The 20,444-nt window shown below is 32.9% G+C and overlaps 1 protein-coding gene, 1 long non-coding RNA gene, 1 other non-coding gene and 1 pseudogene across 35 annotated transcripts; 2 read left to right on the forward strand and 2 right to left on the reverse strand.

The window, feature by feature from the left end:
* Positions 1-494: 494 nt before the first annotated feature.
* Positions 495-601, forward strand: LOC125593591. Its single transcript, XR_007329493.1, has one exon. It is a non-coding gene; the product is annotated as a small nucleolar RNA R71 (small nucleolar RNA).
* A 4,893-nt stretch (positions 602-5,494) lies between these two features.
* On the reverse strand, positions 5,495-14,489 carry LOC106352070. 2 transcript variants are annotated; one of them, XR_002657081.2, is made up of 6 exons: positions 13,973-14,489; positions 13,779-13,852; positions 13,337-13,433; positions 10,040-10,478; positions 9,832-9,940; positions 5,495-5,753 (listed from the first exon to the last, which is right to left on the reverse strand). It is a non-coding gene; the product is annotated as an uncharacterized LOC106352070 (long non-coding RNA). The 2 variants fall into 2 exon arrangements; XR_002657080.2 differs by having other exon boundaries at positions 5,495-5,758; positions 13,973-14,484.
* Positions 14,490-16,276: 1,787 nt separating this feature from the next.
* On the forward strand, positions 16,277-16,360 carry LOC125593696 (annotated as a pseudogene).
* A 1,463-nt stretch (positions 16,361-17,823) lies between these two features.
* On the reverse strand, positions 17,824-20,221 carry LOC111204591 (ATP-dependent RNA helicase DEAH13-like). 32 transcript variants are annotated; one of them, XR_007328759.1, is made up of 8 exons: positions 19,896-20,197; positions 19,722-19,795; positions 19,579-19,639; positions 19,281-19,496; positions 19,160-19,195; positions 18,887-19,045; positions 18,653-18,755; positions 17,824-18,506 (listed from the first exon to the last, which is right to left on the reverse strand). XR_007328759.1 is itself a non-coding variant. In XM_022699681.2 (7 exons), exons 2-6 carry the CDS (start codon positions 19,962-19,964, stop codon positions 18,922-18,924), a joined length of 630 nt encoding a protein of 209 aa, XP_022555402.1. In that variant the 5' UTR covers positions 19,965-19,978; positions 20,063-20,221; the 3' UTR covers positions 17,824-18,764; positions 18,887-18,921. The 32 variants fall into 32 exon arrangements, 9 of the variants coding, with proteins under 9 accessions (XP_022555402.1, XP_022555406.1, XP_048624618.1 ...); XR_007328769.1 differs by having other exon boundaries at positions 19,264-19,496; positions 19,584-19,639; positions 19,896-20,195; XR_007328762.1 differs by lacking the exon at positions 19,160-19,195 and having other exon boundaries at positions 17,824-18,764; positions 18,887-19,114; positions 19,584-19,639; positions 19,896-19,978; positions 20,063-20,219.
* Between the last annotated feature and the right edge of the window lie 223 nt (positions 20,222-20,444).

Here is a 20,444-nt window from a genome sequence, read left to right on the forward strand (position 1 = left end):
TTTGCTGAGGCTGATAGCTGCCTTGCTGGTTGTTCCTAGGTTGATAACCACTCTGTTGGTTGTTGGAATAAGATTTCTGTTGGTAGTTGTTGTACTGAAAGTTTGGCTCTTTTTTGTACCAGCTACCATTGTTGTTAATGAAACACAACTCTTCTTGACCTTCCAAACCCTCAACCTCATGGACAACAGGTGGTGTCTCTTGGTTTGGGTTACCAACAAAGTTCAGCTGTTCATGGGTGGATTTATCAGCAATGAGTATGTTTATCTTATCCTGTAGAGCCTTTAACTCCTTCCTCGTCTGCTTGTCATCTGTTCTACTGCCTCTGTCGTGGTCTCCACTGTAGACTGCATCACTCTTTACCATGTTTTCAACCAGCTCTTCTGCATCTTCCTCAGTTTTTCCCAAGAAGAACCCATTGCTAGCTGTATCCAATCTGACTATGTACTTAGGAAGAGCATCCCTGTAGAATGTGCTCAGCAAGCTTTCCTTAGAGAAATCATGGTGTGGGCATTGGGCTTAGTAGCCCTTGAATCTCTCTCAGGCTTCACTGAATCCTTCCAAGTTCTTCTGTTGAAAGCGGGAAATCTCATTTCTCAGCTTAACAGTTCTTGAAGTAGAAAAGAACTTCTCCAAAAATGCTTTCTTGCAGTCATCCCAGGTGGTGATAGAGTCGCTGGGCAGAGACTTCTCCCACTGACGTGCCTTATCCCCCAAAGAGAAAGGGAATAGCTTGAGCTTTAAGGCATCCTCGGACACACCATTGGTTTTTGACAACCCACAGTAGCTGTCGAACCTGTCCAAGTGATCAAATGGGTCCTTTAGAGCCAAGCTATGATACTTGTTGTTCTCGATCACGTTGAGGAGTCATGATTTGATCTCAAAGTTGTTAGCTGCCACAGCCGGTGCTCGGATTCTCAGTCTATGACCATGAATGTTGGAGCAGTCATAAGTGCCAATGAGTCGAGCTGCTCGCTGTGGGTGTTGTGGAACGTTGTTGGCTCCATTGGCGTTCGCATCATCTTGAGGTTGGTCTCCCATATCAATATCCAATCTCTGCAAGTGAGGCTGTTGCTCTTCTTCTCTTCTCTTTCTAGCACACTCTCTCTCTAAAGCTCTGATGTCTGCAACTCTGGGAACTAGGTTTGATGGACCCTTGCTCCTCAAGTTCATACACCTGAAAGTAAAAGGGAGGTGAAGAAGGAGAATCAGTAACAAAAGAAAAAAAATAAAAATGACTTAGTCTCAAACAAGTGACTAAATCTCAATGTTCAAATCTACTCAGAATTTGGCAATGACACCAATTTGATGTTAGGAGTTTTCAAGGCTCATAAGACAAATGATGTAGTATAAAAGATTGTCGAACCAATTCTAAGGGATTTCAAAGCACTGAGAATGCAAGTACTCACTTAATCTAAGTACAACCAGTGATTTAAAAGATTTCTAAACTAATGATTAATGCTAATGCAGTTGCAGAATAATAAAAGCGATAAATGAAATAACTTTCTTGACTAAGGGAAAAGAGAACTCATGGGCATAGGGATTAGACCTAGGGTGATCAAGTTTAGAACTAAGAATGGCAAACGATCATTCAAATTATCAACCTAAAGCTTAGACACAGTTCTAAACATGCTCTATGTCTAGATAAATGCTCATTTACTAACACATTTCAAACATCAAATGTCTTTGGTTGAATAATATGAAAGCAATCATTGCTAACAAGTCTAATGGCTATCTTAGCACCTCTAACAACAAATGTCTTTGGCAAAGTATGCTAAAAGCTTAGAAGAGTTGTCTCACGCATTTCATCAAACACCTTTTGGGTGGAAAATGCCTAAAGATCAACTTTTGAGAGGCCAACTCAGAAGACGCATTATGAATACTCTACTAGCAAGGACTAAGAATGATGTACACTAAAACATCCTAGCTCTAACCTAATCACCCTTAATCTCCCTAACCCATGAATTCAAAAGGTGATTACTCACTAATCTTCATGATTCCTCTTAAACCCATATTGGATTTCAGATTAATCATGTAGAGAAATACAGAGAATCGATATGAAAACAACAGGATTGCAATAACAAAAATGATCAACTGAATCAAAGAGATTAACTTTCCAAGAGGTTTTTGATGGTTTTCTTAAGATCAAAAGATAATCTGCCTCCAGTGGCTTACAAAAGGTACTTAAACATAGGTTTAGAAAGTGTAAAACGTGCATAACAAAATGACCAAAAAGCCCTTGATAAATCATAAGTTCGACCAAATAGACGACGCGCAGCGACCTCGGGTGGTCGCTCCAATACGTCGCTCCGGGCTTCGGGAGCGACCTGGGGTGGTCGCACTGGCAGGTCGCTTCGGGAGCGACCTGGGGTGGTCGCTCTGGCAGGTCGCTCCGGTTTCATCTTTTGTGTCTCCAGACGAAAAAAGGGCGAGTGACTTCGTGGCGTCGCTCCAGTAAGGTCGCTCTGAGAGGTAGGGCACAGCGACTTCGTGGTGTCGCTCCGGTAGGGTCGCTCCCATGCACTGCTCGTCCAATGAAATCACCTCTTTTGAGCTCCAAATGCACCCAAATGTCTCCAAGAACTCCATGTTGGTACTTCAATACCTAATAAAGACTCATGTATGCAAAATGCAACCTAAACATGGTTAAATCCTAGTCTATATGATCAAAATGCACATGGGTGAATGGATAAAATAATGGAAATATGCAAGATATCATTTTATACATATATAAATAATAAAAATTGAAAAATATAATTTTTATAGGGGGAAATTTCAGGTTTACCACTTTCATGGTACCACTTTTCATTTTTACCACTATTAAATGGACATTTTCAAAAATACATTCTTCATTAAGTGGAAAAAGACTCTTATACTCTTGTTCTCTCTATATATAATAAATCATTATTTAAATAAATAAAAAATTAAATTAAAAAATTAAAAAATAAATATTTTTTATGTTTTCGAATTATACTTTTTCAAATTCAAATTTTTTTATTCTTTTTTGAAAATCAAAAATTATGTTTGAAACTATTTTTAATTTTTTTTTTAATATTTTTAAGTATTTATTTATATATTTATTAGAATCCTAAATTTCACTTTCCAAAAAACTTACTCACCCCTCAATTCTAAACCCTAAGTCTATATTAGTAAACATTAGGGATATAAGTGTCTTTTAACTTCATTAAAAGTGAGAGTAAAAATGATTAGTGTAGACATGAAAAGTGGTACAAAGAATGTGGTATTTGTGGCAATTTCCCTTTTTATAGTTTTGAATTATATGTTTTCAAATTAGAATTTTTTTCTAATTTTATAAATTTTTTTTTCAAAAAATCTCTTAGAAATTCGAAAGTGCATTTTGCCAAAAAAAATTAAAATTTTTAACTCTACCCCCAAAACTTCACCTCCTAACTCTAAATCCAATGTCTAGTGTTTGTTAACCATAAGGATATAATGGTATATTTACCGTTCAATAAAACTTTTTTGGTCATTTTTTATCGGAGGCTATTTTTGTTAAAATAAACTAAAAATAGATATCTTAGGGAATTCCTCTAGTTTCAGTAATATTTGTATATTTTACGATATTGAAAATTGAGAAATTTGCCAAAAATGACTCAAAACTTGATTTTAATACAAAAGTGGACCCAAAATTCGATCAAATGTAAAAGTAACTCAAAAGACTAATGAAATTACAACAACCTATTTATGACCATACAAAAAAACATGTGTTTAGTTTTACCATTACAACCCCCATTACAACCCCCTTCTCGTACGGTAGATCTTTAAAATAATTTAAATTTTTTATAAAAATATTTTGATGGAAAAAAATTGAAATCATGTAATTATAAACATTTCTAAATTATGTAAATTTATATTTACTAAAACTGAATTGTTTTCAACATAGATAAGTATATATAGTTTGAGTAATCATAGTAAACATTGACCTACATATTTTTAGTTTTGTGCATATTAAATACTTTATAAGTTGATTGTAAGTTTAATGAATTGTTTTTGCTTTTTAGTTAATTATTTGATTAAGTTAGGGTTTGAAAAACTTCTTGGGAAGTCTTCCGATATGTTTCCGCCTAAATTTTAAAAGAATTTAGTTTTTTTGCTTAAAGTGAAATCTTCCAGAAGTCTTCTAAAAATCTTCTCATATATTAGATCTTAAAAATAATTTATAAAATTTATTTTGATAGAGAAAAAAATTCAAACCATGTAAATATAAACATTTCTAAATGATGTAAAATTAATTTTACTAAAATCGAATTATTTTCATTATAGATAAGTGAATGTAGATTGAGTTACGATAGTCTTTGGTTTATGGTTTGGTAATCTATAGTATAATATTGTTGGTATTTTTAGGGTTAGATTTTGAAATCTTAACGTAAAAGACCAATTAAATTTGAAATATATGTGTTTAATTTTGTGTGTATTAAACATTTTAAAATTTGATTTTAAGTTTAATAAAAATGTATTAGCTATTTAATCTTAGGATCTATTTTTGAAAAAGTTTATCACAAGATGAACCGATAATGTGATCGTAGAAAACGACGTCGTTTCTTTCTTACAATCATGATCGTATTTCCTTTTATCTATTTTCGACGGTAGGGTAATTGCCAATTGGTAAAAGATGGTCCAAAACGAGTCAGGTCGTTTGTATATGTGACCTACTTCCAGGTAAAATGCTTTCTAGCGACTGCTTGATATGCATAATTTGAAAGTCATTAACAATAAGTAGTATATTATTATGAGAAAAATTTATTATATAATTTTTATGTGTGTAATCCTATTTTTATTATATAATTTTGAGTTTTAGTTTCTTAACTAGGTAAAGATTAGGATACACGTATGAGAAAATTTTATTATATAATTTTTATGCGTGTAATCCTATTTTTATTATATAATTTTGACTTTTAGTTTCTTAACTAGTTAAAGATTAGGATACACGTACATGAATAATATTCTCAATAAATTTTATATTTTCTTATCACACCAACTATATTACAAGAGATAAGATGAAAAATGGTTATCATCCGACCACACCGAGGATATCATGATCAAAAATAATCTTAACAGAGAATGACCAAAATGGTCGTATAAGCAAACAAATGTGTTCACATGAAAAAACTTGTAATCTTAACACAAAGCCGAAATATATATAAATCATTGTTTATCAACAAAACTCACGCTGAGATTAAATTGTCCATTTCGGCAAACAGCAGTAAACATTACTTAAAAAAGATTCAAGTAGAAAAAAACATAGAGACAATGAACTCTGTTTCGAGAAAGAAACCAAGTTCCAATCAACTATAAATGTTAAGACAAAGTGAGAGATACTAGTCTAATACCATAACTGAAAATATTTCCAAGCATCCCTTATATACTAAATCGCAAATCGCATGACGAATCAAATCCTGACACTTGAAATTTTTTTTTTTAAATAATTGAAAAATAAAAAAAAGCAAAACATGTATTTTTTCGTCAAAATATGAAAATTTCAAATAACCAACCTAGCCAATCAAATTCTGAAGCATATCATACTTTAACAAAAAAATAATTAATATCAACATAAATTTATATTCTTTCGATTTTATTAGGAAATTTCAAATACTTATGTTCCTAAATTCTCTCCCATTATCACCATCACGTTCAGTGGTGGTATATCACGATTTACCACCACGATTTTAAACTGTATTTATCTCTTCTTCTCCTCCATTGCTTCATATTCTTTTGTTTCTCTCTCTGTTCAGATCTTCGCTGATACAAAAAATTACATACAAGTAATAATTTCTTAACTGTTTATTTCAGGTTGAATATGGCATGTGAGTATACTCCCCTTTTAGAGCTTTGTCAACAACCAACCTAGGTAAAATTGGTATAATTTACAATTATGTTCTTTCTATGGCTTATCTGAAGAAAGCTACTTGCTTTACTTTTGCGTCCACCAAAACAGGAACAGAGAAAGAAGAAGACAAAAGAAAAACTAAGTTTTATAAGAACGAAAACTTTATCTAGAAGCAAAAGATAAGACCAAATTACATACGAAACAAAACCAATGAGTCTTCTCTGCAACAAACATAGTAAAACAAGTGTATCCTTATTAATTTTGTGATATTTCTCCTTTGTTACTCTTTACATTTTTCTATTATAGTTTTGGAGAAATATCTTGTGACTAATAAATAATGATGTGATGCTGCTTTAAAAGACGTGGAAAGACAGAAAGGCAACTCTCTACCGAAGAAAAAAAGGAATCAACAACCATGATATGATGCTCTTTACAAATTTGTTTGTTATGGTTTAACAATTTAAAAAAAAAAATTTTAATAACAGTGCATATTTTACTATATTAGTATTTTTTGAAAGTTGTCTACAATTGACTATTTTAATAATATTATGTTTTCAGATATTAATCCTAAAAAGGTCTATTTTAGAAACGATTATTAAGACAAAAACAAAAGCGTTGGATCAGATGGCAAATCAAAGATTTATGCGTTATAGTTCACAGTTCCATCTATTTCTTTAACAAAAAAAAAAGAAACGACTATTAAAATATAGATAAAACTGACTAGATCAAGTATGCTATTTTAAATGCAAGCAAAATATGATATTTTAAATGCAAATAAAAATTAACCCGTGCGTAGCACAGGATTTTTGTACTAGTTATATTATAAAAGTCAAGTCAACTGATACACATTTTAGTGAGAAAAAATTACACAATAATCACAAATGTAAGAATAATGATGCATAATTCTAACATTACTCAAATAACAACCAATTAGATTGTGAGGATCATGTCATTGTAATATTTTGGAATAATCACCAAGGATTTCGAGCATGACGCAAAGCACCAGATTCAAGGAAAATTATACCAAAATATACATGAGTCATACTTGCACCCAAAGTAGATATCTGTGAGAGACTCCAAGATACATCCATTTCATAAATGAACACAAGCACCAAAACATAGATAATAGGTATTGTTAGTCAAAAGAGATAAATATTTATATAAACTCCAAGATATCCCCTATATATTAATTGAGAAGCATTTGAAAAATTAGAACCTTAATTTTGTATTAATTAAAAAAAACCTCAAATCCTAGGTGGCACTCTAAATGTCTTCTAAATTTTATTTCAAAAAATTCTAGAGCATCTAATATAGTATAGTTTAATCTAATGGTGTCACATTATTCCATAATTATATAACAGTAGAAAATATTATATGAATCTAAAATATAGGAAGTGTGTATTATTTCCTTAAATAAAAGCTACGGAATTACCTAATATGATTTACATATATATGACAATTAATGATTATGAATAATAAAGATTTGATAACAATTTTTGCATCCTTCTTCATTTTCGTTTAAATTTATATTATTAAAAAAAATTAAACAATCACATTAGCCATATAATAAAAAAATTAGATTTTTTCTTATTTGTTATATTTTGAATTTTTAAAAATGACTTTAAATTACAAAAATGAGGAAACCTTATATGTTATATATATTTTTTTAAACGACTTTAAAATACACAAATGGGGACACCTTATATGTTATATTTTTCTTATATGTTATATTTTGAATTTTTTTAAAACGACTTTAAATTACAAAAATGTAAGTTTTCCTTAAGTATACGACTAAAAACATTAAAATGACATGCATCAATTCGATGGTTGATTTGAAAACTTTCAAAACCATATGGAAGATAAAAGTCAAAATAATTTAACTGTGGAAACAATACTGTTCACTTTTTTTCAAGAATGTGTTCGATGGAAAAAATAAGGTTTTTATGTCATAATTTGGTTAATGTCCACTAGAGAACATTATATTAACCTAAAATATAAGAAGTGTGTATTCTTTCCTTAAATAAAAGCTACATAATTACCTAATATGATTTACATATATATGACAATTAATGATTATGAATAATAAAGATTAGATAACAATTTTTGCATCTTTCTTCATTTTTGTTTAAATTTATATTATTAAAGAAAATAAACAATCACATCAACCATATAATAAAAAAATTAGATTTTTTTCTTATATATTATATTTTGAATTTTTTTAAATGACTTTAAATTACAAAAATGAGGAAACCTTATATGTTATATATTTTTTTTAAAACGACTTTAAAATACAAAAATGAGGACACCTTATATGTTATATTTTTCATATATGTTAGATTTTTTCTTATATGTTATATTTTGAATTTTTTAAAACGACTTTAAATTACAAAAATGTAAGTTTTCCTTAAGTATATAACTAAAAATATTAAAATGACATGTAACAGTTCGATGGTTTATTTGAAAGCTTTCAAAACCATATGTAAGATAAAAATCAAAGTAATTCAACTGTGAAAACAACACTGTTCACTTTTTCAAGAATGTGTTCGAGGGAAAAAATAAGATTTTTATGTCATAATTTGTTTAATGTCCACTAGAGAACATTATATTAACCTAAAATATAAGAAATGTGTATTCTTTCCATAAATAAAAGCTACGAAATTACCTAATATGATTTACATATATAAGGCAATTAATGATTATGAATAATAAAGATTTGATAACAATTTTTGCATCCTTCTTCATTTTGTTTAATTTTATAGTATTAAAAAAATAAACAATCGCATTAACCATATAATAAAAAAATAGATTTTTTCTTATATGTTATATTTTGAATTTTTTAAAATGATTTTAAATTACAAAAATGAGGAAACCTTATATGCTATATATATATTTTTAAACGACTTTAAAATACAAAAATGAGGACACCTTATATGTTATATTTTTCTTATATGTTAGATTTTTTCTTATATGTTATATTTTGAATTTTTTAAAACGAATTTAAATTACAAAAATGTAAGTTTTCCTTAAGTATACGACTAAAAACATTAAAATGACATGTATCAATTTGATGGTTGATTTGAAAGCTTTCAAAACCATATGGAATATAAAAGTCAAAATAATTCAACTGTGAAAACAATACTATTCACTTTTTTCAAGAATGTGTTCGATGGAAAAAATAAGATTTTTATGTCATAATTTGTTTAATGTCCAATCTGATCAACCCATGATGTATTAATTATAGTTTTGTTTTATTATTTTTAATAAAAATTGATCAGATCCATCGGAAAGAAATTATATAATAACAACAAAAAATATTTTATATATATAAATAAAATGATCAAATATATAAAAGAAACTATCGATAATATTTACAAATAAACTCACCCTGCGCAAGGCACAGATCTTATCCTAGTGTCTATTTATAAAATGAGAGATGTTATGATGTACAAACATAGAATATATATATAATAACTACTTTCCAAACGATATTTATTGCTGTCAACATAAGCACAAAATATAAATGTACCAGTATAAAAAATAAAATCAGCTGTTTATCAATGGATATCAGCAATAAGTTTCCACAGAACGACAGACACAAAGATCAAAGATGGAAAAAAAGAAGAAGCTTGTAAGGAATCGCAAAAGAATATATATAAACAACCAGGTACGCAAAAACACATCCAAATAGGAACAAAAACAAAACATAAGGAAGCAAGGAAGAGAAAACACACAAGGAACAAATAAACAACAAATCAATAAAGCAAGTAAAGAAGTGAAACAATGAATCAGGGAAGTCAATAAAGAAGCAGGACATCAAGAAAGCAAGGGTAAGGGAAGAAGTACGAATGAAAGGGTAAATAAAGAAGCAAGTAAGTTAGCAGAAGAATCAAACAAAAAATCAAGAAAGCAAATAAACAATGATGTATGTAAGCAATTATGCATGTATACAGTATGAAAGTACGTATATATGAATGCATGTTTGTACCTATGTATGTATGTTTTGTATTTTTAAGTGATTGTGCAGAACCCATGTATGGAGGTTTGAGATACACCACATTAGGATTTGAAATCGGTTGATGCAGAAGAAAATAGACCTACAAGATAAAAATAAATGAGTAAGCGAACACCAAAATCAGACTTGGAACTTGGAGAATCAAAACAGACTAACAGAGACATGAAAGGAAACCACCAACCTGCAGAATTTCAAGTGACCAGTGTTTTCTTCACGAAACAGAGATGTGGTTACTCTGAAACATTGATTCAAATCCAAAGTTATACAATATAAAGAGGGTGATAAATCCATACTTCACCAAAGAACTGTAAACGTTAGAAAAATCTTTTTTGGGCATCCATAAGAGAAGCACATACCTGAGAAAATCAATATTGGCATATATACTTCAAGCTCTCACATAAGTATAAAGGCTAACACATAAATATGTTAAAATTTTGGATGCTTATTCAAGCACGTGTCTAGTGGAAATGAAATTAATCTTGATTTCACATATGTTTGAATTTCAGAAACTAATTACAAGCAAGTTTGAAAAGCACATACCTGTCACAAAAGTCCGCTACACTTGAAATCTCCTCAAAATCTTGAACAATTTGGTTTTGAACACCTTCTGAAGCACATACCTGAAAAACAAAAAATCAGAATCATAGTTCTCAGTTCAAAGTTCAGAGTATTTATCTTAAGACATCTTTAAGAGTATTTATCTTAAGACATCTTTTTGGTTATCGCGAAAATAATTCTCAGTTCAGATCCTTTTCGTGTCACGACATCTTTTAAGCTGTTGGTCGTTTTCTGTCCGATCCAACAAGTCTAATTTAAGTCGTTAGTAATTTTTATCCATCTAAGGACTTTTCGAAGAGTGTCTTAAGACATCGTTAAGCCGTTGGCTGCTTTTTTTCCCCATCCAACAAGCCTTATTTAAGAATCTCTTGATCCTTGTTAAGTATCTTTTGTCTTAAGACATCTTTAAGCCATTGGTAGTCTTTGTCGCTGTGTGACTTTCCAAATCCGTGAGTTGTTTTCGTATCGTATTAGCCTATGTCTTAAGACTGATTTCAGACATGGTCTTTGTCTTAAGAGCTTTTTCATTCTGTCTTAAGTGGTTGGTCGTTTCTTTTTCCCATCTAACAAAACGTAAACCAAACCATTGTCTTTGTGCAAAAGACTTTTATTTCAGACTTTGTCTTGAGCTTATTTCAGCTGTTGGTCGTTTTTCTTTCCATCCAACAAATCGTAAACCAACTCATAGTCTTTTTGTAATTTTAAGCCATTAGTCGTTTTTCATCTAATGTCTTTTACTAAGCCGTGGGTCTCTTTCGTCCTCATCCCTATAGAGTCTTTGTCTTAAGACTTTTCAGTCATGCACTACAAACCCATCCAACTCATAGAGTCATAGTCTTTATACTTTCGAGCCTCGTGGGTTTAGAGGCAAAGACATAGTTCTTTAAGCCTTGTGGTTCATCTAATGTCTTTTTATAAGCCGTGGGTCTCTTTTTTCCTCATCCCCATATAGTCTTTGTCTGTCTTAAGACTTTTAAGTCATGCACTACAAACTCATCCAACTCATAGTCTTTTTGTACTTTTAAGCCTTTGTGGTTTGGAGGCAAAGACATAGTTCTTTAAGCCTTGTGGTTCAGACTCTTTGTTTTAAGACATGTTGGTCGTTTTATCCAATCCAACGAGTCTTATTTAAGCCATTAGTCATTGTTTCATCATCTAATGACTTTTTCTAAGCCGTGGGTCTCTTTTTTCCTCATCCTCATAGAGTCTTTGTCTTAAGACTTTTAAGCCATGCACTACAAACCCATCCAACTCATAGTCTTTATACTTTCGAGCCTTGTGGGTTTAGAGGGAAAGACATAGTTCTTTAAGCCTTGTGGTTCAGAGTCTTTGTCTTAAGACATGTTGGTCGTTTCTTTCCCATCCAACGAGTCTTATTTAAGCCATTAGTCGTTGTTTCATCATCTAATGTCTTTTTTCTAAGCTGTGGGTCTCTTTTTTCCTCATCCCCATATAGTCTTTGTCTTAAGACTTTTTAAGTCATGCACTACAACAAACCCATCCAACTCATAGGCTTTATACTTTCGAGCCTTGTGGGTTTAGAGGCAAATACATAGTTCTTTAAGCCTTGTGGTTCATACTCTTTGTTTTATGACATGTTGGTCGTTTTATCCAATCCAACGAGTCTTATTTAAGCCATTAGTCGTTGTTTCATCATCTAATGTCTTTTTCTAAGCCGTGGGTCTCTTTTTTCCTCATCCCCATATAGTCTTTGTCTTAAGACTTTTAAGTCATGCACTACAACAAACCCATCCAACTCAGTCTTTATACTTTCAAGCCTTGTGATTCAGGGTCTTTGTCTTAACTTTTAAGACATGTTGGTCGTTTTATCCAATCCAACGAGTCTTATTTAAGCCATTAGTCGTTGTTTCATCATCTAATGTCTTTTTCTAAGCCGTGGGTCTCTTTTTTCCTCATCCCCATATAGTCTTTGTCTTAAAACTTTTAAGTCATGCACTACCAACCCATCCAACTCATAGTCTTTATACTTTCGAGCCTTAAGGGTTTAGAGGCAAAGACATAGTTCTTTAAGCCTTGTGGTTCAGAGTCTTTGTCTTAAGACATGTTGGTCGTTTATTTCCCATCCAACGAGTCTTATGTAAAAGCCATTAATCGTTGTTTCATCATCTAATGACTTTTTCTAAGCCGTGGGTCTCTTTTTTCCTCATCCCCATAGAATCTTTGTCTTAAGACTTTTAAGTCATGCACTACCAACCCATCCAATTAAGTCTTTGTACTTTCGAGCCTTGTGGGTTTAGAGGCAAAGACATAGTTCTTTAAGCCTTGTGGTTTATCTAATGTCTTTTACTAAGCCGTGGGTCTCTTTTTCTCTCATCCCCATAGTCTTTGTCTTAAGACTTTTTAAGTCATGCACTACAACAAACCCATCCAACTCATAGTCTTTATACTTTCGAGCCTTGTGGGTTTAGAGGCAAAGACATAGTTCTTTAAGCCTTGTGGTTCAGGGTCTTTGTCTTAAGACATGTTGGTCGTTTATTTTCCCATCCAACGAGTCTTATGTAAAAGCCATTAATCGTTGTTTCATCATCTAATGACTTTTTCTAAGCCGTGGGTCTCTTTTTTCCTCATCCCCTCCACATATAGTCTTTGTCTTAAGACACTATTAAGCATGCACTACCAACCAATAGATTCCGAGTCTTATTTTCCATCCCCATAACATACCTCTTTAGACATGCATGCACTACCAACCAAAAGATTTCTTATGGGACCAATGTTACCCAAATAAAAACCTGACAGAACACTATTAAGATTAGTGCTTGCCAATGATCTTTTTGGGATTTCAGAATGCTACAACATCGATTAGAACTGGTCAAATGGGGTTTGACTTCCATCCTCAAAAGACAGAATTTTTTTGTTAAAAAGAAAACTTTAATTTTTAGTTCATAGACAGAGAAATTACCTTGGTGACGATGGTTTCATGCGGAGTAAGCTTCGAGGTATGTAAAGCAGCAACTAAAAGGCCGGTGGGTTTCCTCCTCCAAGCGATAATATATCATCTGTTCAAACAAAAACCGTGTTCAGAGACTAAACCACGCTGACTTGTGTGAGAGAGAATGAATTTGACAGATTGTACACTCATATTTAAGCCAAACCAACCATTTGGGATTCCTGAAATCTATGATTTAAGACACAAAAGTATATGCATGTAGTGAAGATACACGGATCATTTTAGAGACAAGAGAATTAAAAGAGTGTATGCATAAGATCGTTTCTAAACTAATCGCAAATCTCAGAGTGCAAAGATGACTAAACAAAAAGATCATTGTAAAAGTAACAAATTGGTAAATTGAAATCGCGAAATTAACACAAACCTTACAAAACCCTAATTAATTAACATATACCTCAACGATGACGAGTGAGAGGAGCCCAAACAATCACATCGGGTTTTAGGCGGAATCAACCTTCAAAACAAAATCTAATCAACAAGAAAAGATTGAACAATTCAGAAAATTTGAAACAAAATCGCGATCAAAGAATATTCCAAACTTCGAAATCCTCTAACCAATTCACGATTTACAGAGAGCGAAACACTTACTAATCTAAGATTGCAATCGGATTTTTTTTCCAGTTTTGCAAATTTTGGAAGAATCGATCGAGAGAATCCTTCCCAGAAAGAGGAACTGTGGAAATAAATTGACACGCACACGATTATTCTTAACGCGTCTATACTTGATTAACGGAGGCGTTTACTGAAGACACGTTTTCTAACGGTTATATTTTAAAACTTGGTTCGATTGTTTCGAATTTGAACCGCTCAGCCTGCATTTTCTAACGGTTATATTTTTCCACTTTAAACCAAACCGGCCTTTAATATTTAACGATGTCTACTACTTATACGGTGTCGTTTGTGTGTCTCTTAAACCAAACCGGTCTTGTATTTCTTTGTCGTTCAAGTAATGAATTTTTCTTGCTATTCTTTTAGTTTCCACTAGTATTCTCTCCCGTGCTTTGCTGTTATGAACCGATTTGGGAATGCCATAACCAAATAGGCATTTTCTTTCTACTTATACGATTTTCTTTTCTTTGTATGCTTAGGATTTCCTTTTCCTAATCACTTTAGGATTTGTATACTTTCCATTTATCTATGACGGTCTATTGTAATCCCCTAGACTATATTTGCGAGGTGATTTTGCCACGTGTCCTTTCTATAATCAATTTCACAAAACAAATATGACATGACTACTGAAATTGATGACATGTCTTATAACTTAATATGACATGGACAATTGCATTTAATGTTAATTTATATTTTTGCTAAACTTTTTAAAATATGGTAATAACTTATATATTACATTTAATGTCAATTTATATTTTTGGAATTTTTTTTATAATATGGGAATAACTCATAAATCATCATTAAAATAAATATATTCAAATATGGCATTATAAATTTTGAAATATAATATAATTATATATTTTTAAATTATACAATTTTATTACTAAAATTTTCAAAATTTTTTTTAGAAAATTATAAAAATTTAATCATAAAATCATTATTTTCTTATATATCTACAATTTTTATAAATATTGTTTAATTTTAATTTTTGGTAATTATGCAACTTTTACAAATTTATTTAATATATCTAATTAAAATAAATAGATAGAAAAATCTATCTAAGATTATAATTTCAAATATATACATGCATATTCTTAAATATAATTTTTATGTTTAATTAAATCAAATTTATATTAAAATATTGATACGAAAAAGAAAATTTACAATATTAATAAAATTTTATTTTAAAATATAATTTATATTTATCTGTTAAAAAATATTTTAAATTTTTTTACTGCACATGGTGCAAGATGACACCTAGTTCCCTATATATATAAATGGCTCCATAATTATGAGATATAGACAAATCTCTTTCTCCCATTAATTTATAACACGTTATCAGCACGAAGCTCCATAATTCCGTGAGTTCTAAAATCGACCAGAAACCCTATTTTCCTATTTTTTTCTCGTTTTGAAACCTTGATCATCATAAACCCTAATTTTTTTTCTCTCTCGGCGGTTACCCTCTCATCCGATAAAGCCATCCGATACGACCAGTCAATCCGATGACCTGATAGAAGCTCAGTCGATCCGACGATCCGATAAGTACCCGACTAGACGATATGTTCGCATTCTGACGTACCGACGACCAGGCGATCCCGATAGCTCATCCGATAGACGATCCGACTGACGATCCCGACTGCTCTTCGCGACCCGACGATCCGATCCGGCACGTACCAGCTCGCGAAGTTCTTCTCGATTCTCGGTGGTCCGTTCAACCCGTTTGGAGGTTAAGGTAAACATCTAAACCCTAAAACCTTAAAACTCCAAATCGAGAATCCGATAAACCCTAAATCATGTTCCTACATGTTTAAAACCCCAAATCGGATTTTACAAGTTAAAATCCGATAAACCATAACCCTATATCTATAAACCCTAAATAATATAAGTATCAGAATTAATTATACTATAATTATCAAATCACATATTAAAACCCTAATCGAATATTTTTGAAATCAAAACTGTTTTCGGTTTTGATCATTGAGGTTTTAAATCTAATTGAATCTGATGCTATGTTGCTAGAATTGTTTGACCGTTAAGTTGCTAGATTTATTATTCTCATCATGCTAGTTTAATAATTCTGATCTGTTTAAGTCTTGATTAAATCCGACCTGCTTGTTTTTATTAATGCTTTAATCACAGTTATGATTGATAGATTTATTTTCCCATCCTACTTGGTTAATTGTTCATCCCAAGAAGAACCCATTGCTAGTTGTATCTAGTCTGGCTCTGTACTTAGGAAGAGCACCCCGGTAGAATGTGCTCAGCAAGCTTTCCTTAGAGAAGCCATGGTGTGGGCATTGAGCTTGCTTCAATGAATGCTTCCAAGTTCTTCTGTTGAAAGCTGGAAATCTCATTTCTCAGCTTAGCAGTTCTTGAAGTAGAGAAGAACTTCTCCAAAAATGCTTTCTTGCAGTCATCCCAGGTGGTTATAGAGTCGCTGGGTAGAGACTTCTCCCACTGACGTGCCTTATCCCCCAAAGAGAAAAGGAATAGCTTGAGCTTTAAGGCATCTTCGGACACACCATTGGTCTTTAACAACCCACAGTAGCTGTCGAACCTGTCCAAGTGATCAGATGGGTCCTCTAGAGCCAAGCCATGATACTTGTTGTTCTCGATCACGTTGAGGAGTCCTGATTTGATCTCAAAGTTGTTGGCTGCTACAGCTGGTGCTCGGATTCCCAATCTATGACCATGAAGTTGGGGCGGTCATAAGTGCCAATGGGTCGAGCTGCTCGCTGTTGGTTTTGTGGAACGTTGTTAGCTCCATTGGCGTCCGCATCATTTTGAGGTATGTCTCCCATATCAGTATCCAATCTTTGCAAGTGAGCTTGTTGCTCTTCTTCTTTCTCTTTCTAACACACTCTCTCTCTAAAGCTCTGATGTCTGCAGCTTTTGGAACTAGGTTTGATGGACCCCTGCTCCTCAAGTTCATACACCTATAAATTAAAGGGAGGTGAAGAAGGAGAATCCGTAACAAAAGAAAATAAAAATGACTTAGTCTCAAGCAACTGACTAAATCTCAATGTTCAAATCTACTCAGAATTTGGCAGCGGCGCCAATTTGATGTTAAGAGTTTTCAAGACTCCTAAAACAAATGATGTAGTATAAAAGATTGTCGAACCAATTCTAAGGGATTTCAAAGCACCGAGAATGCAAGTACGTACTTAATCTAAATGCAACTGATAATTTGGATGGTTTTAAACTACTACTAATAATATAATGCAATAACAGAACAATAAAACAATAAAAGAAGTAACTTTATTTGGTTATGATAAAAGAGAACTCATGGGTATAGAAATTAGACCTTGGATGATCAAGTTTCGAACTAAGGATGACAAATGATCAATCAAACTATCAACCTTAAGCTTAGACACAATCTTAAACAAATTCTATGTCTAGATGAATGTTCATTTACTAACATATTTCAAACATCAAATGTCTTTGGTTGAATAATATGAAAGCAATCATCACTAACAAGTCTATTGGCTATCTTAACACCTTTAACAACAAATGTCTTTGGTAAAGTATGTTAAAAGCTTAGGAGAGTTGTCTCAGGCATTTCATCAAACACCTTGTGGGTGGTAAATGCCTAAAAATCAACTTTTGAGAGGCCAACTCAGAAGATGCATTATGAATACTCTATTAGCAAGGAATAAGAAGGATCTACACTATAACATCCTAGATCTAGCCTAATCACCCTTAATCTCTCTAACCCATGAATTCAAGAATGAATTACTCACCACTCTTCATGATTCCTCTTAAACCCCTATTGGATTTCAGATTAATCATGTAGAGAAATACAGATAATAGATATGAAAACAACAGAATTGCAATAACAAAATGATCAATTGATTCAAAGAGATGAACTTTCCAAGAGGTTTTTGTGGTTTTCTTTTGATAAAAGATATTCTGCCCCTAATGGCTTACAAAAGATACTTAAACATAGGTTTTCAAAGTATAAAACGTGCATAATAAAATGACCAAAAGGCCCTTGATAAAACATAAGTTCGACCAAAGAAACGACGCGCAGCGACCTCGGATAGTCGCTCCCACACATCGCTCCGGGCTTCAGGAGCGACTTGGGGTAGTCGCTCTAGGGACGTCGCTCCAGGTCTATTTTTGTATCTCCAAGAGATAAAAACGCGAGCGACATCGGGGTGTCGCTCTGGCCAAGTCGCTCTGAAGGGGTGTCACAGCGACTTCACGGTGTCGCTCCGGTGAGGTCGCTCTCATGCACTGCTCGTCCAATGATCACCTTTATCACCTCTTTTGAGCTCCAAATGCACCCAAATGTCTCCAAGAACTCCATGTGGTACTCCAATACCTGATAAAGACTCATGTATGCAAAATGCAACCTAAACATGGCTAAATCCTAGTCTATATAATCAAAATGCACATTAGAGAATGGATAAAACAATGGAAATATGCAAGATATCATCATTCCGTCAACCACATGGCCACTGCTCCCCTAGATCTTATTACCAGGAGGGATATATTATATCAACTGAACCTGAATAATAAATACGCGATTGTTATAATGATTAGAAAATCCAGAGTACGTAAATGTTTCGGGGAATTAGGAAGCTAAATAAATTGGAAGATGACCGGCGCATGTATGAAGAAATACTCTGTTTTCACAGATGCAAATGTACGTACATAAATGTTACATGGAATTAGGAAGCCAAATAAGTTAGAGGATGACTGGTGGGTGTATGAAGAATGCCTCTGTAGCTTAAAGATCTTTTAAAATCTATGTTGCCTGCAATCACTGCGATCAATAGGTTCTCGTCAGTACGTGTGAACATAGACAGATTGAACATGATGACTGTTAAAGTGAAACAAATTATCTTACGTACATTTGAGATGGGAAAAAAGAGTCTACAAAATTACCTTAACTTCACGGATTTATCCCATCATTTATAAACTTATAGCTGAGTTCTCGCCAATCTTTTTGTCGCACCTAACTTGGAAACCGACTTCTTGACTGAGGTGAACACCAAGCTCATGAGCCACCCTATCGGCAGTGGCGAGGACAGCAACACGACGTGGCTGTGTAATTCCAATAACCCCACTTTGAGAATTAACTTGCTTTGAACCAAAACTAGCTTCATAAAGGAACTGAAAGATTCAGAAATAGGATTAGACATGAGCAAAACCACTAACCTGAGGAACTTGAGTGGTCTTACAGCAACCGGTTTTCTAGAAATAATAACCAATCAAACGAAACACACACATCATAGCCGAATTTTTTAAAAAAATTCACAAACCATTCTTCTTCACGGACCTCTTCAGCAGAGATTATCATTACTTTGGAATCGAGTTCATTGGGATGAATAAGTTGGTGAGAATCAGTATGAAGAGTCGGGATATGGATTTCAGGTGTGGTAGGCTCGTCCATACATGAATCAGAGTTGTCATTTTCCTTGACTGGTTCATCAGACAAAACACCAGGTTTAGATAGTTGCATTGGTCTCATGCGTTTCTCCAGCTTCTTATCAGACTGAAATACACAAAAGGAGATCCAGAACAACACCATTGACTAAACTTTTTAACAAAGAGAGAGACTGTGGTTGCTTGCTTACTCTACCTATGGCTTTTGAAGATTGGAAAAGCGAAAACAAATCCTGAGATATTTTATACTTGCTGCAGAGAAACTCAATACCAAACTCACATAAACAAAAGATGATGAATGAATTGGGAACTGAAGAAAAGAGTGTAAGCATACTCTAACAACTTGGAAGTTTTTGCAGAGAGGAGCTCTTTCTCCCTGTCTTCCTCAAGGTTCTTCAGCTTCCGTTTCTGAGATTTGCTCAAACATTTGTTTACAGGTTTTAGTACGATAGATAGAACTACTTGCAAAAATCTTATTACTATGATTAGGGTTTATCTAAAACCTAACTTTGTTGGGTCCTTTATTCTGCTTCTTCCTTGGAGGCATTATATCTAAGATCGAATCGTCCCCCTTCATGCTTTGCCGATAAACTGAAAGAAGAAGAAGAAGAAGAAGAAGAAGGCGAGGATCGATTTAAAGACAAAATTATAGCAGAGAGAGAACCACATCATTACATCGGTTTGAGCCACTAAATCTCTCCGACTTCCATTCATGGAGTCAGAGAAGTCGTCGGAGATCGAACAATAGGATGAACCCTAAAAGGCTATGGGAGGCGGATGAAGACGTAAGGTTTTCTTTTGCCAAAAAAAAACATAAGGTTTCTCAGAATAAATGAAGCGCTGCCGTTTTGGGTAATTAGGACACGTGTCGCAAGCACAGAAGTCGACTTTCTGACGTGGTGGGTGACGTGGAGGCACCATGATTAAGAGAACTGTACTTATAACAATAGACTAGATTTTATCTGTATTAATAATTTAGTTTAGTTTTATAATAACTTTGAAGCTAACAATTTAACTGATTTATATAATTTTCTTATCTGAAATATGATTTGTTGCT

This window comes from Brassica napus, chromosome C9, assembly GCF_020379485.1.
Source record: "Brassica napus cultivar Da-Ae chromosome C9, Da-Ae, whole genome shotgun sequence".
In the NCBI taxonomy this organism is placed as follows: Eukaryota; Viridiplantae; Streptophyta; class Magnoliopsida; order Brassicales; family Brassicaceae; genus Brassica; species Brassica napus.

Bases quoted from the DNA above. Each gene is read 5' to 3' on its own strand.
- LOC111204591 (XM_022699681.2), bottom strand. From the start codon at position 19,964: ATGAAGGGGGACGATTCGATCTTAGATATAATGCCTCCAAGGAAGAAG. The intron at 19,497-19,578 runs GTAAGCAAGCAA...TGTGTATTTCAG, and splicing joins CTTCAAAAGCCATAGGTAGA to TCTGATAAGAAGCTGGAGAA. The intron at 19,115-19,263 runs GTTTGTGAATTT...TGAATCTTTCAG, and splicing joins GAGGTCCGTGAAGAAGAATG to TTCCTTTATGAAGCTAGTTT.